Source organism: Garra rufa, chromosome 6 (assembly GCF_049309525.1).
Source record: "Garra rufa chromosome 6, GarRuf1.0, whole genome shotgun sequence".
In the NCBI taxonomy this organism is placed as follows: Eukaryota; Metazoa; Chordata; class Actinopteri; order Cypriniformes; family Cyprinidae; genus Garra; species Garra rufa.
In genome coordinates this window covers 19,085,627-19,109,037 of record NC_133366.1, presented here as the reverse complement: position 1 = coordinate 19,109,037, position 23,411 = coordinate 19,085,627, and the positions used below count along the sequence as shown (strand labels likewise).

Genomic DNA, 23,411 nt, shown 5'->3' with positions numbered 1-23,411 from the left:
ACCATCATTAACTGATGGACTGGAGTTGTACGGTTTACTTGTGGATTATTGTGATTTTATCAGCGATTTGGACTCTCATTCTGACGGCACCCATTCATTACAGAGGATCAGTTGGTGAGCAAGTGATGCAAAGCTAGATTTCTCCAAATCTGTTCTGAAGAAGAAACAAACTATTTTAAATCTTGAATGTCCTGAGGGTAAGTAAATTTTCAGTAAATTTCCATTTTTGGCTGAACTATTCTTTAAAAAAAAACACAAAATCAAGTTTTGTCATTTGAAGTCCAGCTTTCCCTGTTGAAAAAAAAAAAAAAAAAAAAACGTGTTTTGAGGCATGGCAGCTGGTTTAAGCTGGTCCCGAGCAGAAGCTGTTTAGGACCAGCTTAAACCCTCTCATAACCATTTTATAACCAGCTCAGGACCATCTTAAACCAGCTCAAACCAGCTGAAACACACCTAACCAGCATATGCTGTTTCTTTCAACAGGGTTGTTGTAATTTCATAAAGATACTAATATTAAGATCAAATCTTTGAATTTGTAGACCAAAAAATTGTCATGCTATTGCATTATAGAAATGCATCCTGTGCATAAGTAGTATTTGCTGCAGGTGTTTGATTTTAACTCTAGAATCAGAAACTAGCCTGTCAACATTTCCTATGCCTGCAGCTCAAAATGAAGCAAGAGCGAAAGCACCTAGAGTGCCAATCAATGTATCGCGGCAAGTCTTTTCAGTAGCTTGTAGTAATACTCAGGGCTTTTTACAACACTGATCAAAGTGCAAACCAATTAAGTCGGTGTAGTTAGGCACTGCCATGTGGTTTTGTTTGTGTGAGGCCATCAGACACTTCCTTCAGTTAATGTGTCACACTGTAGCACAGATGAAATGAGACAGATGGCACGAGAAAGTTAAAGGTGTGCGCAGTTGGGTGAAAAGGTGGGGGGGGGGGGGGGGTCTCACTGTAATCTGAGAAAGTGAACAAGTGAACTTTGGATCTCTCTGCAGGCGTCGCCCTATAGTCTTACTCCAGCTTTGTCACCTGAGTTACCACACAGGTCTGGTTGGTAACCGTGGTGATGGTGAATAATTGAGAGGGTAAGGCCAGACAAACTACACAGCGTTTCAGGAAGAGAGACAGAGAGAGCTAGGCCGAGAGAAAACAACCTTTTCGAGGGCATTTAACTACATAGTTTAACTTAAAACTTAAAAACAATAACAAAAACAATAACTTAAAAACAATTTGAGTCATGGACGGAGACGCGGATGAAGATGATGGGACTTTTACTAACATCTCACTAGTTGATGATTCAGGTAAGACTTGCCTTGTCTTGTCTTAAAGCTGATCTGAAACCAGTTTTATTTGTCCTGGAAACAATTAAGTGATGGAACTGGAAAATGTACATAAATGAAAGCACATAGGTGCACATATAGTCTGAATGAGAGACTTTCAGGGTTACAATAGTTAACTAAAACAACTTTTACGCTGAAAATCCTAATTTGGTGTTAAAAGGAACAGATTTTGAAAGGGTTTGCACTTACATCATGATTCGGTCAGTTACCCGGATGCGCAGCCATATTGAAGATACTCGGATGTAAACAACAGCATGGATTGCAGGGTTAATGTACTAATTACCATCTAAACCATGGAAAAAATGTGTGGAAGCTGCTAAATCATATAGAGAAGGACTTAATAAGCAGGAAAAGCACAATATTTTGACAAACTAAAGTTAATAGGTGGTAAAGAAACATACAAGCAGTATTAAATAAGATATTGGCTTAATATTTCACCTAGTTGACTGGAAATGATAAGAACAAACACAAATGTTGTCAAGATTCTTGCCCTGGAAATACTGGTTTAGTTTGGCCAACCACAAATGCTTTTGGCTCCTCAGACAGTTTTTTGCACTCTTCTCCTTGATTTGTTATAACTTTCAGCAGTCTATAGTACTCCAAATGTTTTTCCCGGTCCGACCGATTAGTAAAGCTCAAAACATGACAATAATTGATCATTTTCGGCAGCAATAATCAGCAAAATATGCAAGTTTCGTTCAGTTCAGTGGCATTGTTTACACTCAGTGCCGCCCATATGGCCAATTGATGATGTGTCATCAAAACACTCTCTCATTAACACCAAATCTTGGATTTAATCTTTTGGTCAACTTGTTTTCTTTCAGTTAGCACAGGTTTTGTATTGCTTTTTGGAAGTGTTTGGTCATAGCCCTCATTGATCTAAGCTTATGCACCTCAGTTTTTATGTAAAAAAAGTACTATTTGTGGTAATTTTCACTCAAAAACTGAGGTGAAAAAGCTCAGATCAATAAAGCCAATTCAATCCAATTTCAAAAATAATAGAGGGTTTGCACTTACGTCACAATTTGGTCAGTTACCCAGAAGCCTAATGGTTAGAGAGTCGGACTTGTAACCCAAAGGTTGCTGGTTCGAGTCTCAGTTCCGGCAGGGATTGTAGGTGGGGGGAGTGAATGTACAGCACTCTCTCCACCCTCAATACCACGACTGAGGTGAGTCCCTTGAGCAAGGCACCGAACCCCCCACTGCTCCCCGGGTGCCGCAGCAATGGCTGCCCACTGCTCCGGGTGTGTGTGTGTGTGTGTGTGTGTGCGCACTTGGATGGCACAAATTCTTAGTATGGGTCACCATACTTGGCCTCACGTCACCTCCTTTCCTTTCCTCTCCTGGATGTAAAAAGCAGCACTGATTGCACGGTTAATGTTGTATACGTTGTTCTGCTAATTTAAGCTGTCTAAACCATGAAAAATATGTGTGGAAGCTGCTTAATCATATAGAGATGGACTTTGTAAGCAGGTAAGGGCGCAAAATTTTTAACTTAGCCTAATATTTCACCTAACTGACCAGAAATCCTGGTTCAGTTTGGCCAACCACAAATGCCTTTTGTTCCTCAGACAGTTTTTTGCACTCTTCTCCTTGATTCTCCTTGGCATTGTTTACGTTCAGTGCCACCAACATGGCCAACTGATGACGCCTTATGAAAACACTCTATTCAAAAACCTGTGCTAATAGAAAGAAAACAAGTTAATAAAAATATGCAATGTCAGTAAGTTATAATCCAATCCAATGGCATCAACGGTATTTTCGGAAAAAATAAAATCAAACCTTCGTTTAAACTTGTAAGTATAAGTTAGCACAATAACTTAAGCCTCTAAATGCTTTAGTGCTGTGCAGCATGTGGTTTTCTTGTCCAAATACAGAATGAATGAAGAGGTTTTGTGTCAACACATGTCAGAAACCTCCATAAGAGGCAGTAGGTGTGTGCTTGTGTACAGGGACTGTGCAGAGACGAGCTCACACACATACAGTAAGCATGTGTGAATGTGGCTACTGCCAGAGCAGTAAGTAACTAGAACAAAGGCTGCATATTTCAGAAGACTCGCGTCTACTCTGATCTGTCATTTTTAAAGGGATAGTTCACCTCAAAATGAAAAGTCGGTCATCATTTAGCCTACTAAGCCTCATGTAATTTCGAAACCTGTATGACTTTTATTTCTTGTGTAGAACAGAAAGAAAATGTTATACTGAAATTTGGATTTAAGTGACAGATTTAACCAAATTTGTAATTATTATTACACTGCAAAATAGCGTAGGTTACTACGTTATGAATAATTTAAAATGATTCTAATTAGGAGAAATGTTTGTTATGTTGGATAACGCATTTTGTTTCACATACCTTTAAAAAAGGCCGTGTGCAGTAGCAACATGCTAGTATTGCTTTGTTTACAGCCTCATATTTATAGAGAGCTTTGTCTCCATCTGTCGGTGATTTCGGTAGTGAGTGTACGTGGAAGAGAAACGGAGAAGCGATGAGGTAACGGACGGTCTGTATCATTACCTTGACATCAGCTTTGAAGGCTTGATAATTTTGAACATCTTTAATAGCGCGGAGAGATTTGGTCTTATATCAGGTAGGACTGTATCAGTATGTTAGTGTGTGTTTTACGTACATAAGTGTTTTACTACCACATGCGATGTTCATTTTCCTCTCGGCGTAAAACGTTATTCATTTTTTCTGTTTGCCTCTATAAATTTATTTGGTCCTGATTAGTTAAACTTAACTGTATTATCGGTGTCATTCAAAGCGGTTTCTCCTAAGTAAGTCTTTTATCACCCAGGCTGCAGCGGCCTGTAATGCATGAGAGTCAATGGAGATTGATGAGGACATGGAATAAGTTAAAACTTCAATAAACTAAGTTAAAATGCAATGTATTGAGTACTAATAGCAATATAATTACGTTTTAAGCATTTAATGTTAAATAACCGTGATCTTAGCTTTCTGTGAACTGTATTTCTGTATGTCAGGCGATGGTTTGTTGTGTTAGCCAATGGCTAACTTAACGTTAACTGTATCTTGACGCGCTGGGATACTGAAACGCCATAGTTTGCACTGTATTTGTGTTCTACTCCAACGAATACCACAAAATTACTCTTATATATGTCCAAAAACTTATGTAAAAATATATTTTACATCACATTGATAATATCTCTCACAGCTGACGGAGAAACGACAATCCTGCGCTTCAGACCAGAGGACCAATACAGCACCATGAACTGTGAGATTGATGGTAAATATCACCCACAATTAAATGTATTTACATATATTTCAAATGTATACGTGTAATTTTAAATGTACGTGTGTATCTTTTCAGGAGATATGGAGAATCAAGTTGAGCAAGAGGAGAAAACAAGACTTATAAACCAAGTGTTGGAGCTTCAGCACACACTTGAAGGTCTAAAAGTCTTTGAACATACATTTCTTAGTATTAACTACTGGTTAACTGTTGCTGTTGTGTTTTGTAACTGAATATACACCCCTCATGTTTCTGTTTTTCCTCTAACTGTTCTCCTCTGAGCCACTCAGACGCTCTAAATGGCTGCCGGAAAAGGCTAAGTGATGCACTCTAATGTGTTTTGTCTGTTTCCATTAGATCTCTCTGCTCGTGTGGACGCGGTGAAAGAGGAGAACCTTAAGCTTAAATCGGAGAACCAGGTTCTCGGGCAGTACATCGAGAACCTCATGTCCGCCTCCAGCGTATTTCAGACTACCGACACTAAAAGCAAACGGAAATAAGTGAACGTGTGGATCATGCCTACATAATCCATCATCTCCTCCTTCCGGCATTCAAACTACTAGCCCATACATAAAAGCCGCTGTTTGTTTTGTTTTGTATTTATTTTGTTGTATATAATTTCCTGATGCATCTCTCAGCATGGTTTTGGTAATACTTGAATGGACAGCTGCTGCGCCTCTCTGTCAGCTAACCGTGTTACAAGATATAAAAGGATGCATGATGCAGTTTGTGATCAGATACGTACAGAGCTGGTGTATACCACTCCTGTATAATTCATTTAACAGGTACATAACCAATTTCAGACCCTCTCATTGACTTCACAACCTTTTTCAATACAGCCAGAGTCGGATTTGGAAGAACTCTTTTAAAAACACAGTTAAGCTGAATTTCAGCTTTTTTGGCCTTCCATGACTAACATTTACAATGTAAAGCAAGTGTAAGAACAAAGATCCGTTCTCTTGAAAGTGCATGACATCTCATACCTCATAACTAAAGTGCATGACCTAAAAGGCTAAGGATGGATAACCTAAATGAATCCTCCCTGACTTGGCATGTGACTTTTCTAGTTTAAACCAAGTTTACTGGCAATTATCTAAATGACAGTTGCTCAGCTGGTGCAGAAAGTGCAATTTCTGTCATTTCCTGACCCGTTGGTTTAAATGAAGTACCTCTTCGGTATGTTACATAAAAAGAGGCCTTTGACTCACCGAATGACATTTACTCACTTTCATACTTGGATTTATCTTAAAAGGTCTGACAAACCCGACGTCTTTTGAGCAGGATCAGTAGATTGAAACCGGCTCGCAGTGTAGTTCGCAGCATTGTGTTGGAGAGTTTGCTGTTCATGGTCGTGTCCTTTGGATTGAGGGACTTAAAATGGATGAAATAAATGGATTTTAGCTTTTACTGCTTTCAAAGACTGAAGTGAGGTTGAGTCTGCTGAGTGATATTGATCTGATTGCTCCAAAGTGTCTGCTCGAGCGGCATTTATGGGGACGGATGCTCTGCTCTTCTGCTCACGGTTTGCTCATGTGAAATTTCACTTACTATGAATTATTGACATGACACTGAAGCATCTGCCACTACATACTCAAGCTGTTTAATATTATTTTGGTGAAATTTTTCATTCATCTAATTTATGTTTGCAAGGACCCAATGTAAAGTACTGCCTGTTCTCAAAGTGTACATTTTATTTTGTTACAATTATGCCTTTAATAAAATACTTTGCCTTTGCACAAACAAGTCAACGGTGCACAGCAATTTATAGTAAATATTTATTTCCAAGAGCAATGAACAGTTTGCAAACATGTAAACAAAAGGCTGTCTTTGTAAGGCTGAACACACAACCTAAAAAAGCAGAAAAACAAAACTGTTCATCACTTGAAAAACAACCTGTCTGCTTCCAAAGCTGAATGGTTTCACACATGGTGGTCAGTTTGCATTGTGTGCTTACGTTTGGATCTGCGGTTAGAGAGTGTCAGTGATGATGCTGAGCTGAAATCAGCTCTGACTGTGCGTAACGACTTTCTTCGATGCCAAAAAAGCAATACTGATTTGCATTCCTAGCACTTCACTGACCTAGATGTTTGGTGAAGACAGCTCCTGGTCTCTTGGAGCTTTTCTCCAGAGCCTGCTAACAGTGGTAACGACAGTAGAATGCGAGATTAAAAAGTCCTATATCTAAACTCAATTGCATCATTTTCAAACAATAAATACGATCAGAGCGATTTCATCATGTTAAAAAGCTTGTAACTTAAAAACTCACAAAGAACTGAACCCTTTTTAATAACTTAAACGATGAGGTGATCATAAACTAATTTCTCCTTCTAAAATATCCACTGTACATTTCCCCTCACAGTATTCTTACTATTCGGGAAACACTGGCCCAGTGCTACTCTTTGAATTCTAATCTAAAAAGGAAAAAGTAGGAAAAAACTTGGAGCTAAAACTCAGCAGGTCTGACTTTTTGTATCTAAATCCCAACGGTAACCGATAAGAACTAAGCGGAAGACTGAAAGAGGGAGGCGAGGTTCGATTGGATGAAGGATGACCTCTTCGGGAGAGCGGCTAGGTTTGCCGTTTTTTTGCATGCTGAAGGGCAAAATGCCGAAAGCATGCAGCAAAAAGAGGCAAAGGAACGAGAGAAGGGAGGAAGAAACGTGGGGAGAATGGGGATTTTCAGTCCTTCCGTACTCTTCTCTTTCTCACAGCTTTAGGTTCTTCTCCTGTGCTCTGAATTCCTTCGTCGGCGTCCTTCATCTGCAAAGACCCAAAACTGTCAGTCTAACAACACTAAGTGGATTTAGATAATCAGTACAAACGGAAAGCTCAGTAGAGATTCAAAAACATGGCACAATCACACAATGTTTCTTAAAAGGGGACATCAAATGCAAAATGGTCTCAAATATCAAGCCGTTTAGATTTTCGCCCACAACCGCTGATGGACTGTCCTGTATTAGTATATTTCTGCCCTCAGCCAGTTGTACGTTGTCAGCCATTTTCTCCATGCTCGAGCTGTTGTAGCGACAACGTCTCCTAAGCAATGCAGGTGTTTTGTAATTGGACATAAAAGTGAAAGTAAATCTTAAGTAAAACTTAAGATTTTTTATTTTCTCCCGACATTAGAGCCACTGAGGACGGAGTGGAGTACTTTAGTTTTTGATGGTAATGCGCCACCAAATACAAAAAAACAGAAGAGAGAGGTGAGGTGAGCAGTAGCTCATTATCATTTAAAGAGTCATGCACCGAAACGGCTCGCTGTGAACAGCTGTTTTAGACGAGGTAAAAAGGGTGTCGTTTTACACGACCATTAAGGAATTTTAAGTGAAGTATTTTGGAGATATTTTATTATTTCTAAGGTTATTTCTAAATGTGTAAGCACTTATTTTAGATGTACACATAAAGATTTTACATAAATGTCACATAAAAACAAAAAACTATGATTGATAATTTTACATGTTGGTCAAACTGTCTCTCTTTTGTAATTTCTGTGATGTAAAAAACTGACTGAATTGTGGAATCCATTCATTAAATCGGAATTTACAGAATTGAGTATATTTTGAATAAATAAATCAAATATTTAATCAAAGATAGGTGCAAAAAGACTGATTTAAATATTAAGTATAAAGGAACAAAAAACTAATTAAATAAAAATTAAATTTAACCATAAAATGGAATTTAAAAAAAATGTAACTGGTAGTAGTTAGGGACATAACGGTACTATCAATATTGTTGTATCACAATAGCAAAATTAATCTTAATATCATTGTGGTCACATGACGATATGAAACGACACGTCTTCCTGGCAAAAAGTGTAGTTTTTAAAATATATTTAAACTTCTCATTCTATCATAAAAGTAAAGTTGTGTTTTGGGCCATTATGCTTTGGCACAGTATCTGTCAAACGAACTAAAACCAAAAGCACAATATGACTTAATCCCTTCATCAAGTCTGTTTTTGCTGCGTGTTTCAAAGTGAAGTGCACACTTCGTTCAGGCGATCAGCTTGTGATCCAGTGTTTTCCGTGCCTCAGAACGGCTCAGTTCCCAGTGAATGAATGCAGTGAACTCATTTTTTCATGTGCCGTGAGTTTAGCACGCATTTGGGAACACAACGGCCACCAGTTACGCTTTATTTTTGTGGCAGATAATTACAGCATTTCACTAGATTTGCAGTGAGACGCATTTTTTATAAGCCTGTTTGCATTGAAGCTAGAGTTTTCATTCAAAATAAAAGCTTTACTGCAGTTTTTTTTTAGTTTTTTTAATAGAAAATACAGTAAATTAGAGCTATACGGTAAATTAAATTTTTATGACTGGATTCCCTGATTTCTTCCACGTTTTCCGCATTGCAGAAATCATAGGGCCCTACACGTGTACTGAAACAAAAGGCCCATACTGAAAATTTTCAGTACAAATACAGTCAAACCAAAATTTGTTCAGACACCTTCAACAGTTTTCATGTTATCACAGTTTATCCAATATAGTTTCGAAAATGGTAGTAAAATATGACAAGAACTCAAGAGTTAAACTGTGTCAGAACAAATTCTTCTTAATAATGTCAGATGACTTTGATAGAAAGGTATGTAATGGATTACAATCAACCAAAAAATTCAGACAACTGTTAATAAGAAATATTTAGACAACTAACAATACTTTGTTGACCAATTACCTAAAATTAGGCTGCATTAGCAATTAAAGAAAAAACACTTAAGCAAAACAAGGTCAGGTCAAAGTGTCTGAATATTTTTTTGTCCCAAATATGTATCAGTTTTACTGGTAGTCCACTGTATGAAGAATTTTTAGGTCAAAGTTTTCTTTTATTTTGCTATCCTCACTTACATGAACCATAGTGTCCTACACCCACTATTAAAAAAAATATGAACCATTATATCTGGTGTCTGAATAAATTTTGATTTGACTGTACATGTATCACTACACCAGAGACAGTGTGAACTTGCTTACTTCATCCTCTGAGGGCGTGTCATTTGGCTTACTGGCATCTTCCTCCTCCTCTGTATCTCCTCTATCTTTTCCATTGTCCTTATCCATCCCATTCTCATTACCTGAAAAGGGAATCACAAAATAAGGAAATTATGTATAACATCTACTCTAAAAAGTATAGCAAACAAGGATAAATAATTTTACAAACCAGTATCTTCAGTAGCTTCCTCTTCTTTAGCTTCATCCTCATCTTTCCCTTTCTCCGCCTCCTCTTCCTCCTCCTCCTCCTCCTCCTCTTCTTCTTCTTCTTCTTCTGCTACCTCCTCTGGTTCAGCTTTGGGCTGATCGACTTTCTTGTATACATAATCATCATCTGACTTCTGCAATAGATATACATGCGTGTGAGTTGAGAATTTTCAAAAACCAGTTGGCCAAGATGACCTGACCATTAAAGGCGCACACTGACACAGCAGGAGGATAAAGACGTGCACCATCCTGTTCATATCTGGTGACAAACCTGTGGAATGCTTCAAAGCAGGTCGCTGATTGTCTGTTGCTATGCTACTAATGATAAATACTTATTAAGAGGATTTTGTACTTGCAAGCTAATCCTAAACACCCTAATCTTTAGCAACATATCAAATGGGGTTAGCATGGTAAACCAGATTTATCAACTGTGTTATGCTGAGAAAAAGGCTAGCTGTAAAGAGGTCTGCTTATGTGGATCTCATCACACAGCAAACACGTAACACAACAGATACTGCATTTGAGCCGGGATTCTCAGAATAACTAGTTGAGCCTGAGTATGACAGTCATGGCCATATGCAGGGTTTTATAAATACTTACTGAGGTTCAAAAACCCAGCTTGTTTGGGGAGTTTGGCTGTATATGGCTCCCACAATGAAAATTCTGTCATTAATTCTCTTATCATTTCAAACTCGTAAGACTTTCGTTCATCTTCGCAACACAAATTAAGATATTTTTGATGAAATCTGAGAGCTTTCTGACCCTGCATAAACAGCAACACAACTACCACGTTCAAGGCCCAGAAAGGTATTAAGGACATTGTTAAAATTGTCCATGTGACATCAGTGGTTCAACCGTAATTTTATGAACCTATGAGAATATTTTTTTGTGTGCAAAGAAAACAAAAATAATGACTTTATTTAGCAATTTCTTCTGTTTGTGTGTTCATGAGTGTATCACAATGCACGCATGTGCAGCTGCTGACACGCAAGACGGCATTCTGACGTAGAACATCCATCTCTCTTAGTTCATCTTCTCTATATTCTGGTTTAAATAAGTTAGGTTGGGCAAAAAATTGCAAGAGATCCTACATTTCATGTACGCCAGAGGAAAAAAAGGAGGAAAAAAATATTTGAGTTATTTTTGTTTTCTTCATCCACAAAAAGTATTCTCATAGCTTAATAAAATTAAGGTTCACCACTGATGGCACATGGACTATTTTATCAATGTCGTTACTACCTTTCTGGGCCTTCAATGTGTCAGTCGCATTGCTGTCTACGCAGGATCAGAAAGCTCTTGGATGTCATTAAAAAATATCTTAATTTGTGTTCTGAAGATGAATAAAGGTCTTGCGGGTTTGGAATGACATAAAGGTGAGTAATTAGTGACAGAATTTCCAAAAAATTAGATAACGACAGCTATAAAACCATGCCAGTCTTTTTCATTTTTGTCTGTTTCAGTGGAACAAAAATACATGGTCATGAAAAAAAAATAGCATTTGGGTTTGAAATTTGATTATCTAAGTAAACTATCACTTTAAATTAAAAGAGCAGACCAGCCATAAACATTTCAGTATACAAATGCTGTAGACACTTTTTTCTTAACAGGCTAAATGCTAACCACAACCTATAAACATGCTTTTCAAAGCCACATGTTTAACTATATTCTAGTTTAGGTCTGAGGATGATAAATTAATTTACAGAAAGGCTATCAGCAAAGTATTCTGTCATTAATTATTCACCCTCATGTTGTTCTAAACCTGTACGACCTTCGTTCATCTTCGGAACACAAATTAAGATATTTTTAATGAAATCTGAGAGCTTTCTGACCACATTCAAGGCCCAAAAAGTAGTAAGGACATTGTTCAAATAGTCCATGTGGTTCAAATGTAATTTTACGAAGCTAGGAGAATACTTTTTGTGTGCAAAGAAAACAAAGAAAACTACTTTTTAAAACAATTTCTTCTCTTCTGTCCGTGTCTCCGCCACGGGTTCACAAGAGTACCACAGCATTTTATTTGTGCACTAAAAGTATTCTCATAGCTTCATAACATTACGGTTGAACCACTGAAGTCACATGGACTATTTTAACAATGTCCTTACTACTTTTCTGGGCCTTGAATATGGTAGCTGCATTGCTGTCTATGCTTCAATGATTCTTTGTCTTGATTGTCCATGTCAGTCATTTTGGTATTGACCAGCACTGTTATACCACTTGGTTTTATCTTGGTATTCGCAGCAACAAAGTACAGCTATTATTAGCCAAATATTTCCGGACCTCTGATACCTCAATGGTGGGTACACCCATGAAAACAGTGCTTCTTTTCTAAAGCCTTATTCAAAAACAAATTATACAACTGAATAATTTCCATCTTGGATGCCAACTGGTTAATACAGCATTTCATTTTTTTTGTGAAAACAATATACTGTACAAAATAATCAAAGCTGTGACACAAAATGCCTTGCTTAAAAAAACTGGACTAAATTTCCAGGTAGGAAGTACCAGTTCTTGCCAGGCAGCAAACGAAATGAAACAAAACAAAACAAAATCAAACCAAAACAAAGGATTAAGCAAAGCTTATGTTTTCTTTAAACCCAAATCTATGTGCTATCTTGCACTGTATGTTCTAGCACATTTTGGTGCAGTGTGTTTCAGCAGTTCTCCTCGGGAGTCCTCAGTTGTAAATCACTTTGAATAGAAGTGTCTGTTAAATGTCTACATGTAAATTGTAAATGCAATGCAAATGTGTACAGTTAACTGTGGATGTGCGTAGGCAGAGTGTTTGTTTTATTCTGCTTCTCGTTATCCGCTTTGATTATGGTTATACGGAACAGAATCTTTCTGTTGTGATAAAAACAGATTATGTAATGAATTATTACGCTTTACCCACACATCTATATGATTCACAGCCTAAATATAGCTGTGCCTCAGCTCTGCTATATCAAGTGTTTTATTTTGTATTCAATGGGATCTCCTCTGTGGGGTCAGGACTTACCTTTGGCCAACAGAAGAGCACAACCAGTCCAATAGGCAAACCAACGGTAAGGATGTAAACCACCCACAGCCAGGGCCTCTCTTCTGCAGCCAGAGCCAACTGACTCAACACTCCAGGCTAAGATAGAAAGAGACAGTCTGAGTATGTCAACCAAACTAAAGCCCACTGAGCAATAATGCCCAGAGCAAAACGTGTGTGAGAGGCAGAGGCATACCTCATTGGCACTAGCCACCAGTTTTTTGAGTCCCCAGCTGTCTGCAGCCCAGCGGTCCGCCACTTCCTTTTCCGAGGTAATAATGAAATTGTCAAAGTAAATGTCAGAGGTCATAGACCACAGCTCCAGACCCACAGCTCTGAATGAATCCATCCTAAACGGGTTAAGATCCTCAAAGTAGTCAGGGTTTGCAACCTTCCTTGGACTCCACACACCCTGTAAACAAACACACAAGTCGATGAATAAATATATATATATATATATATATATACACACACACACACACACACACACACATTTAGTTGAGGTCAAGAGTTTATATACACCTTGCAGAATTGCAAAATGTTAATTATTTTACCAAAATAAGAGGGATCATACAAAATGCATGTTATTTTTTATTTATTACTGACCTGAATAAGATTTTACATAAATGTTTATATATAGTCCACAAGAGAAAATAATAGTTAAATTTATAAAAATGACCCTGATCAAAAGTTTACATATGCTTGATTCTTAATACTGTGTTGTTACCTGAATGATCCACAGCTGTTTTTTTCTTTTTAGTGATAGTTGTTCATGAGTCCCTTGTTTGTCTTGAACAGTTAAACTGTCCATTGTACTTCAGAAAAATTCTTCAGGTCCCACAAATTCTCTGTTCTTTTAGCATGTTATATTTAAACTCTTTCTAACAATGACTGTATGATTTTGAGATCCATCTTTTCACACTGAAGACAACTGAGGAACTCATATACAATTGTTACAGAAGGTTAAAACGGTCACTGATGCTCCAGAAGGAAAAATTATGTTATTAAAAATAATTAATAATTTCTTATTTTGCCTAAATATTATATTTTTTCCATGTAGTGCTACCCTTCAGAAGCTACAGAAGACACTTGTTCCCCAGAAGACAAAATAAGTTAAATTTACCCTGATCTTTAAATTCAAACATTTTTCACCCCCAGCTTTTAATGCATTGTGTTTCCTTCTGAAGCATCAGTGAACCTTCTGTAACAGTTGCATATCCCTCAGTTGTCCTCGGTGTGAAAAGATGGATCTCAAAATCAGTCAATGTTAGAAAGGGTTCAAATACACAAAAATGCTTTAAAAGATTTTGTTGGACCTAAAGGATTTTGTGGACAGTGGACAGTTTAACTTTTCAGGACAAACAAGGGACTCATGAACAACTATTACTAAAAAAAAAAAAAAACAGCTGTGAATCTAGCTGTGAATTATTAAAAATCAAGTGTATGTAATTAATAATAAATAACGTTTTTTTTAAATAAATTTAGCTATTATTTTCTCTTGTGGACTATAAATAAATGTCTTTGATGTGAAATATCTGATTCAGGTCAGTACTAAATAAAAAATAACCTGCATTTTGTATGATCTCTCTTATTTTGGTAAAATAATTAACATTTTGCAGATTCTGCAAGGTGTATGTAAACTTCTGATCTCAACTGTATATACATTTTTTGGTTATTCCTAAAGATCTTTGGTCATTGGTCATCTATTTTATACAAATAAAATAGACACATTTAAAGATTCCAAATGTCACTACCTGATAGTTGGGGTTGTCTACGAGAGGAGCTTTCCATTTGCCCTTATACTGTGGATTATTAATCATGGGTGACTTCCATTCACCACAGCCAGGTGCAGCTGAACATGCCGGATTCGGCACTTGAGGAGCCTCCCATTCACCATCCATTTCCTCATCCCTGAGAGAGACAGGGGTGAAAAGAATATTGCTGACAAGGTGCTATAAAAGGATGAAATACAGCTAAAATTAAAGCATAGGGTATTACATGGTGTACAACAGATGATTGTCTGCCAATTCTATCAGATAAAAGCAAGCTAGACTAAAGTGTATAATATAATTCATGGAATAACTGCATAATAATAACGCACTTGGTGTTGTACAAAATTTATAGCAGCCAAGATAACTGACTTTCTCATCTGAGCTGCCTCGGGGTTCTAACATAAAAAATGATCAAGACGGTCAATAAAGTGAATGAAGGCAAAAATCTAAGATTTTTCTGTTCACAAAGGCCGAGCATGAATTTAAGCACAATGCTTTTATTTTAATGGTAAGAGTGTGTATCTATATCATATTTGCAACTGCGTTACAATAGAATTGGTTAACGACCAATAGTAATATCCAGGGATGTGAACTACTGAAGATTTGTCAAATTTCGCCATTTTAAATTGCAAATATGACAAATGAGAGACTGCATGTGACAACCAAAAACATCACTGAAGCAGTTTTCAGCATTTTATGCATACAATTAGGAATGAATGTGTGCACACAGTAAATGTTTATATGAAAGTAAAACAATTTTTTTTTTAGAAAATAAAAATAGTACAACTCAAAGTTTCCATCACTAGGGCTACACTAGGGCATGGTAAAGCATGGCTTTGACTCAAGTGTGTTTATAGGTTGTGGTTAGGATAGTCATTTAGCCTATTAAAATAAAATATTATTTGCAAATAATTCAAATCCAATACTTTACAATAAATTCTACTTCTTGAACTTTATTTGTCTCTTTCTTCTTTCTCTTAATTTTCTTTTTAACAGGAAAACCCAAGTGTCTCCAAACTAGGGCTGTCAAGCGATTAATCATGAATAAAAGTTTGTGTATATATTTTAAATATATGCATGTGTGTATATTTATATATACATAATAAATATATGCAGTACACACACATATATTATGTAAACACAGGCCTGGTTTCACAGACAGAGCTTAGACTAAGCCAGGATTAGGCCATAGTTTAATTAGAACATTTAAGTAATTTTTATAAATGCCTTAGAAAAAAACATGTATCTTACTCATGTGCATCTTGAGACAAAACAAGGGCACTGATATATTTTAAGGATTAGTGCAAGTTTCTTTCAGTTGAAACAGCTCTGACTTACATTTTAGTCTTGAACTAGGCTTAAGCCATGTCTGTGAAACCAGGGGACAACTTTTTATTTCGGATTAGGGATGGGGCCGATCGGAAATTTCCGATCCAACCTGGAGAAATTTCCGATCCAGAGTTATGTCTACGTACAGTGCTGTCTGCTGAAATGACTTCACAAGTGATCCCGGGCTAGGTGACGTGTCTGTGCTCCAATGAGACACTGAGAGAGATGACATGCCTCCTTTCAGGAAATCTTCAGTTTGCAGGTAGCAGTTTAGCATTGAGCGTCATACATGTCTGCTGTGTGGAAATACTTCACGGTCGGAAACACCGCAAAGACAGCAACGTGCAATGTATGCAAAGCCGTTGTACCGAGAGGTGGAACCTCGTGGATTTATTAAGTAGATTAACTGTTAAATATTATCCATCATAGAGTAAAAGTTTATAATTTGTACATTTCGCGCGTTATTTTCTGTTTTTACTGCTGCCGCACACACCTGACGCGAGAACGCGCACAGAGAGAGAGAGAAAGACGTGATTCAAACTGCGCGATTCAGACTGATTCCTCTTTAACGTCTCTTGAACAGAAACATTCATACAAAGTTATGTTTAAATACCCCTTGTTTTATTCTGGTAAACACCGTCGGTTATGTCTTCAGTGAACCGAGACAGCTGAGAAGGAGATGCGTGCCAGTATTAGGTACGTGTATTAGGCCTTAAAGAGACAGCATCCTATAAATACCTGCAGTGAGAAACACTAGTTATTTATCAATGAATTATAAAATTTCCGCACCTGAATACTAGTATTATTGATTTTATTAGTAACTTTATGTTGTTTTCATCTACACTTGTCATTTGTGTAATTGTTCTTGTTTTGTTACTGACTTTATTAGTTCAGCTAGTTTTTGCTGTGGATTAGAAGTACTTTAAGTAAGCATTCAGTAATTAATAAACAACAAACATTTTTTGTTTTGTTTGTTTTTTGCTGATCCGAAAAGTGATCCGATCCGTGACTCAAAATCTGTGATATGATCCGAACAGTGAGTTTTGTGATCCGTTGCACCACTAGTAAGATGTTTACAGTACACATATTGCACTTTTATTCAAAATGTTTAACATTTGAAAACCTTATTTTGTTGCTGTTACGCAAGCAAGAATTTACTGATTTTATGTTGATCAGATTCACATTGTTCTATTTATAGAGTGAATATTTATTTTTTATTTCAAATATTTGATATTTGAAAACCTTTTTGTTTTATGCAACAAGAGTGTATATTGCACTAGTATCTAGTAACCCTGTCTTGAAATTTAAATAAATATCCATTTAAACCCTTAAAGTTGCATATTTGTTTTCAGGATGGGATTTCTGCCATTTTCTAACCTCATACTTACCTCAAGTTGCTTTTTGGGAGATACTTAGACTTGCTTGTAGAGAGGTTTGTTACAGCCTCATAAAATCAACAATAATGATAATAGTCATAGTGATATAAAAGCAAATAGAGCTCTGGTATCGGAATAGTATCGGTATCAGCAGATATCCAAATTCAGGTATCGGAATCGGATCGGAAGTGAAAAAATGTGGATCGGTGCATCCCTATTTCGGATGCAATTATTTGCAATAAATTTTTTGACAGCCCTACTCCAAACTTTGTATTTTTCTATGTGCATGTCTGGTCTGTGTTCAGAAAGGGTCATTTCACATGAAAAACAGAACATTCTGTTATGCTCTTATGACACTCCAACATCAAATATTTTTTTCACGACATTTCTCATGAGTGTGTGTTTATTTTCTTCACTGATAAAAATTAAAACGACTTTAAAAAATCCCTATAAAGGTAAAATACCCTGGAAATCAAATTAAGGTGCCAAATGTTGCCCCTTAATGAAAAGATAATTTCAGTCACCGCTGTTCACACATTATCTTTTTAGGGTTTTTTGTACTAAAGTTATATTCCTATGAATATTTAAAGTGGCAAATGAATAGATTCTCTTTAGAATCTCCTAGTTGTGCACTGTGACAAGCCTCTGAAATAAAGAAAACACTTTATGTCTCACCAGTCATCAGGCTTTTCTGCAGAGGGGTCAGAAACAAACTCTGGCTCTTCATCCAACCAACCATCAGGCTTCACTGCATCAGGATCAGGCACCTTAGCTGGGGCATCCTCATCCCTAGACAGATAAATAAATAAAAAAAATGATCTTGACATACCACTGCTATTTTTATTTGACAAGATAGCATGACTTCATAAAGCCCACTGTTGTCTACTCATATTTGTCACTGAATGCAGTAGTCACAACAAAGCACTGTTTTATGCAAGTAACTTTGGCAAGTAAACACTTAAGACACAAGCTATCAAAAAATACATTCTTTGCATTTTGACTTATTGATAGATCTCACCAGTCCTCAGGTTTGACTGCTTCTGGGTCAGGGATTTTGGCTCTCTCATCCCAGTCCTCTGGCTTGGAGTCTTTGGGATCGTCAATTTCTTTTGGAGGGTTCACAGGTGGAACGACATCTGTCAACATACTTCCCCTGCTAACACTCGACTGGTCTATAAAGATCTCATAGCTATTGTCTGGATTTAAAACTGAAAAAAGAAAAGAGAGTGCAAATAATTATTTAATAATTTACCACTAAATAACTGAATATAAATTATTTCATGCAGGCAAGATTTTAATTACTATATCACTATTCATACGTCATTTTTAGATTTCACCTCCAATTACCACAATTGACTAATTCAATTATTTATTCTAACATAATAGTAACAATGTAATGAATTTCCACATGCTTTCCATCATAGGAATACAAGTAAGTGTACACACCAAGTGTATAGAGGTGAGTCTTTTTATCGGTATAGGTCTTCTTCAGATCAACATCTGGTCGTTTGGCATGTTTTTCTTCCACATCTCCATTAAGCGGGTTTTTATGTCTGAAGATGAAATGCAGTTTGTAGTCTTCTCCGCATTTGTCCGGCCCAAACATGATGCTGTATGGTGTCCGGTCATGAAACTGCTCCTGTGAGTCAAAAGATGCATAAAAAATGCACTTATTTCCTTTACAATGGCAATTTGATATCTTCTTACTGTTTCAATTTCTATCAAAATCTATTTTCTTTACAAAATATCATCACAAAATATTACTGTTACATCACAGTCTCTTTTATTGTTATTATTATTACTGTTAATATTATATTATTGATATCACTGTTACCATCATCACCATCTTTAGTATTATTGTTGTTGTTATTATCATTATTATTATTATTACTGTTATTATTGATATTACTATCATCACAAAATATCATCGTTATCATCATCGACTACTTCAAATTATGGTTATTTCTATTATTTCTAAACATGCTTATACTACTTATAACATTACTATTATTCAGACTGTCATTTTTGCTCATTTTCATTTATTATCATTGCTGTTTTTGTTGTTGGTATTGTTTTTTTGTTGTTTGTTGTATGTTTTTGCACTCCAAAAAAAAAAAAAAAATCCATTTTCTTTGTGTTGCATGTTATGTTTTTATACATTTTATCCTGATCATATAAAGCAGTCAATGAACATACCAGGTCTAAATCTTTTGAGTCAGACAATAGCTTGATGTAAGCACCGCCACAGTCAATTCCGCTTTGAAAATTGACCTCATACCTGCACAGATTGGATTTCGTTAGAATGCACAAGCAATATTTTTCAAATGTCATAGAAATTGCAACTAAAAACCCACTCACTGGACGATAAGGGGCTTGTCCTTGAATTCAAAAGGTTTGTTAAGCAGAGCCGCGATGGCATGGTGCTTAGCACGAGATTTCAGCACCAAGCCCAAATCTCCAGGCACCTTGTTTTCCTTCAGGGGCTCAACCTCCCATTTGCCTAAAAGCATGAGAGACATATACAAACTTTTTTTAAGGATGACAGTATTTAGAAGTCGATTTAATGATAATATATCCTTAGTATTATTTGTGACCCTGAACCACAAAACCAGTTTTAAGTAGCACAGGTATATTTGTAGAAATAGCCAAAAATACATTGTATGGGTCAAAACTATCGATTTTTCTTTTATGCCAAAAATCATGTAATGTAAAGATCAAGTCCCATAAAGATATTTTGTCAAATTTCTTACTGTAAATATATCAAAAAATTATTTTTGATTAATAATAAGCATAGCTAAGAATTTCATTTAGATTTTTTTGCACCCTCAGACTTCAGTTTTTCAAATAGTTGTATCTCGCCAAATAACAAAGAATACATCAATGGAAAACATATTTATTCAGCTTTCAGATCATGTCCCAATCTCAGTTTCAAAAAATGTATCCTTATGACTGGTTTTGTGGTCAAGGTTCACATTTAATAACAAACGATCATAAAGCAACACTCAAAAATCACAAATGGAAACCATGCTGTAAAACTAACCGTCATATTTTGCAATATCTTCATCCGCATCCTCCTTCATTGTTTTAGACACTTGCCAACTATAGAAAATAATAAAACATGAAAACACTAACACATAATTAAGCAATAAGGAACAAGAGACCATGCTGTGTAAATAGGTTACATATTCAAAATACATATTGTGATCATTAAATCATCATTAATTGGAAAAAAATAGAGAGAGAGTTCAGAATTAGCTATTAACATTTTTGGTCAGATTTGAGGAATGAAAATCTGATAAGCTTTACAAACCTGCCCAAAGATTCCTCATCAAATGTCGCAGTGAAGTACACCTCTCCTGTTGGAACTGGGGTCTTGTATGTTACCTATGCATGTCAAATGATGAATATTTACAAACAACACAAAACCAAAGCCATGTAGTTTAAACACTGTTCATGGATAACATCTTTTTTGGGGGGGGGTGAGCAATGTCCAATATAACAGGTTTTTATATTTGAAATGAGTGGTGTCTTACCTGAAAAGACACATTTACGTCTGCTTCTGTGCTTTCTTCACTGTCTGTCTCCATGTCCACGTCTCCATCTTCCACTTGAGCCTCCTCTTCATCATCCAGCTCTTCTTCCTGGGCCCATGTTACCATGGAGATGGAGAGTAACAAGAGACACGTCCAGCCCCACCGCAACTTCATCTACAAAAAATATATATATATATAAAAAAAGAGCATGACTCACAGAAAGCACCTCTATAAAAAAAAAATGCAGCATCGAAATGTTAAGTTTTTATTTTATATTCTTCTTTGGGGAGGAGCGTCTTATCTTATGACACGCTGACCCCGATATTGATCGACACATCTGCCGTTACAAGACGAACGTTTTGTTTACCGTTTCAATATTTTACCTTAAAACTTAATGTTTTGATAAATATTGATAGTTAAACAGTACAGCAAATAGCAGACATTATGACAGCAGAAATAAAAAAACGAATTACAGGTTACTCTTTAAAGATATTTAAACTACATATTTGACATTTCATCACAATTACCTTTTCGGTGTTTTGGGTTTCTAAAAATAGTCATTAAGTTTTATTTTTTAAGTAATATTATTTATAATTTTTATGACAATATATAACATTATAACGCCCTCTGGCTAGCTGCGGTACCGTTAGCTGGGTGATGACGATGAAGAAGAAGAAGAAGAAGATGATGATGATGATGGCTGTGTGTATGTTTATAGTGTTTAGCAATAGAATGTCTTTGTTCACTCACCTCCTCCAGTTGAATTAATATTGGCAATATTTCGGTTAACTGTAGCTTATGCGGACGGGTTCGTCATCCAGTGTTTCGGCGCGAAGAGTCCGCTATGAATGAGAGCGATAGCCAGTGTTATCAGAAGCGCAGGATGCCACTGACAACCGCCCCTCTGCGATAAAAACCACTTCCGCAAGACATGTCAAAATAAAAGTCCTAGTTATTTACACAAATGTTTGTTCGCCACTAAACTGTAACACAGAGTCCACTTTCACATCTCACACCAAAATAAAAGGCCCACTCATTTATTCAGTCATTTTCTGAATTCCGGATAGCATACTAGCATACTACTTTTACCAGATCATAATGTGGTAGAAAAAGTAAGCGTAGTATGCTCCAAATACAACAATTGTACAAATGTTGTCAACTGCTCCTCTGTGGGAAAATCCACTTCCGCATCACCTATCAAAATAAAGGTGTCATTTATTTATCGAACCTTTTATTTCTTTATATGTGACCATGGACCACAAAACCAGTCACAAGTAGCACGGGTATATTTGTAGCAATAGCCAACAATAAATTGTACGGGTCAAAATTATACATATATATTTTTATGTCAAAAATCATTAGGATATTGAGTAAACATCATGTTCCATGAGAATATTTTGTAATTTTTTTTCTACCGTAAATATATCAAATCTTATTTTTTGATTAGTAATACGAATTGCTAAGAACTTTGGACAACTTCAAAGGCGATGTTCTCCAGTTTTTCTCTTGGCTCCTTTTTTATTATCTTGGCTGAATATTGTCATATCCGAATAAACCATGCATCAATCGAAAGCTTATTAAATCAGCTTTTTTATTCAGATGATGTATAAATCTTCAGAAAATTGACCCTTACTGGTTTTGTGGTCCCGAAGTCACACATACCTTTTATACACTGACACTTGCTTCTCTTCTACACTATATGTTTTTCTGTTTTCACAAAATAAAATTTACTTAGCATTAGATGCATCTAACACCCTTTTTTTATAAGCAGGAACTGCACTGAGAATTCTGTTTTTAGTTAATAACAACAAGATTTAACATTGTTTGATGCTATATTATTAAAACACTCATATACAGGCTTCAGTAATCAATATAAATTTGAAGTATTTCCAGTTTTGAGTGTCCTTAAGTTTCAGTCTACCATAAAGATCGCATTTGAGCAAAGAATGTTAAACACAAATATTTAAACAACTAACACCAGAGAAGCCTATAATTTAACTTTAAAATATGGATTAAAAATTAAACATTTAAAAAATAGTAAATAAAAACAACAATAATAATAATAATAATAATAATGCAATTTATATCTATATTGTAAAGGGATTTATTGGATGTGAATGCATATTATTTCCGTGATTTCTGAAGTTAGGCAGGGAAATGATGTTGGATTTAAATAAAATTATATAGGCATAGGCTGTATATATTACACTGTCCTGCATTTTAAATTGTTTTACATGTACTGTTAATCTTTTTTTTTTTGTCTGTTTTGTGATTCTGTGTAACCTGTGTAATTGTTGCCCCAGGGCAATGGGACATCACCTGGTAAAATAAAGGATAAATAAAATAAAAATAAAAATAAACTGTCCTGCATTAAGCATATTAACATTATTTGAGAAGCTCCATGCACATAACATTTTTTAATAAATGTATATAATTATATTATAAAGCAGTAACGGACCCTTTTTGTTTTATTTTATTATAATTATTATTTTTTTAATTATTGCTTACAATTTAATATTTTTTTCATTATATAATGAAAATATTTACTGTTGTTGTTTATTTTAACGTTCATGTATTCATAGTAACAAATATTTGACCTACA

General features: G+C 35.9%; 2 protein-coding genes across 4 annotated transcripts; one reads left to right on the top strand and one right to left on the bottom strand.

The window, feature by feature from the left end:
- The first annotated feature begins 1,094 nt into the window (after positions 1-1,094).
- scoca (short coiled-coil protein a) lies at positions 1,095-6,341 on the top strand. 3 transcript variants are annotated; one of them, XM_073841833.1, is made up of 4 exons: positions 1,095-1,307; positions 4,520-4,591; positions 4,676-4,756; positions 4,955-6,341. In XM_073841833.1, exons 1-4 carry the CDS (start codon positions 1,244-1,246, stop codon positions 5,095-5,097), a joined length of 360 nt encoding a protein of 119 aa, XP_073697934.1. In that variant the 5' UTR covers positions 1,095-1,243; the 3' UTR covers positions 5,098-6,341. The 3 variants fall into 3 exon arrangements, with proteins under 3 accessions (XP_073697934.1, XP_073697935.1, XP_073697936.1); XM_073841834.1 differs by lacking the exon at positions 1,095-1,307 and adding an exon at positions 3,777-3,934; XM_073841835.1 differs by lacking the exon at positions 1,095-1,307 and adding an exon at positions 3,801-3,837.
- A 17-nt stretch (positions 6,342-6,358) lies between these two features.
- On the bottom strand, positions 6,359-21,712 carry clgn (calmegin). Its single transcript, XM_073841831.1, has 15 exons — positions 21,560-21,712; positions 20,810-20,983; positions 20,587-20,660; positions 20,317-20,375; positions 19,635-19,776; positions 19,473-19,554; positions 18,723-18,915; positions 18,295-18,484; positions 17,952-18,065; positions 14,554-14,710; positions 12,996-13,211; positions 12,782-12,898; positions 9,749-9,920; positions 9,562-9,662; positions 6,359-7,357 (listed from the first exon to the last, which is right to left on the bottom strand). Exons 2-15 carry the CDS (start codon positions 20,981-20,983, stop codon positions 7,277-7,279), a joined length of 1,872 nt encoding a protein of 623 aa, XP_073697932.1. The 5' UTR covers positions 21,560-21,712; the 3' UTR covers positions 6,359-7,276.
- Between the last annotated feature and the right edge of the window lie 1,699 nt (positions 21,713-23,411).

Bases quoted from the DNA above. Each gene is read 5' to 3' on its own strand.
- scoca (XM_073841833.1), top strand. From the start codon at position 1,244: ATGGACGGAGACGCGGATGAAGATGATGGGACTTTTACTAACATCTCA. The intron at 1,308-4,519 runs GTAAGACTTGCC...TATCTCTCACAG, and splicing joins CTCACTAGTTGATGATTCAG to CTGACGGAGAAACGACAATC. The intron at 4,592-4,675 runs GTAAATATCACC...GTATCTTTTCAG, and splicing joins CATGAACTGTGAGATTGATG to GAGATATGGAGAATCAAGTT.
- clgn (XM_073841831.1), bottom strand. From the start codon at position 20,983: ATGAAGTTGCGGTGGGGCTGGACGTGTCTCTTGTTACTCTCCATCTCC. The intron at 12,899-12,995 runs GTATGCCTCTGC...TTTCTATCTTAG, and splicing joins TGGTGGCTAGTGCCAATGAG to CCTGGAGTGTTGAGTCAGTT. The intron at 9,663-9,748 runs GTTTGTAAAATT...TTCCCTTTTCAG, and splicing joins GGAAGCTACTGAAGATACTG to GTAATGAGAATGGGATGGAT.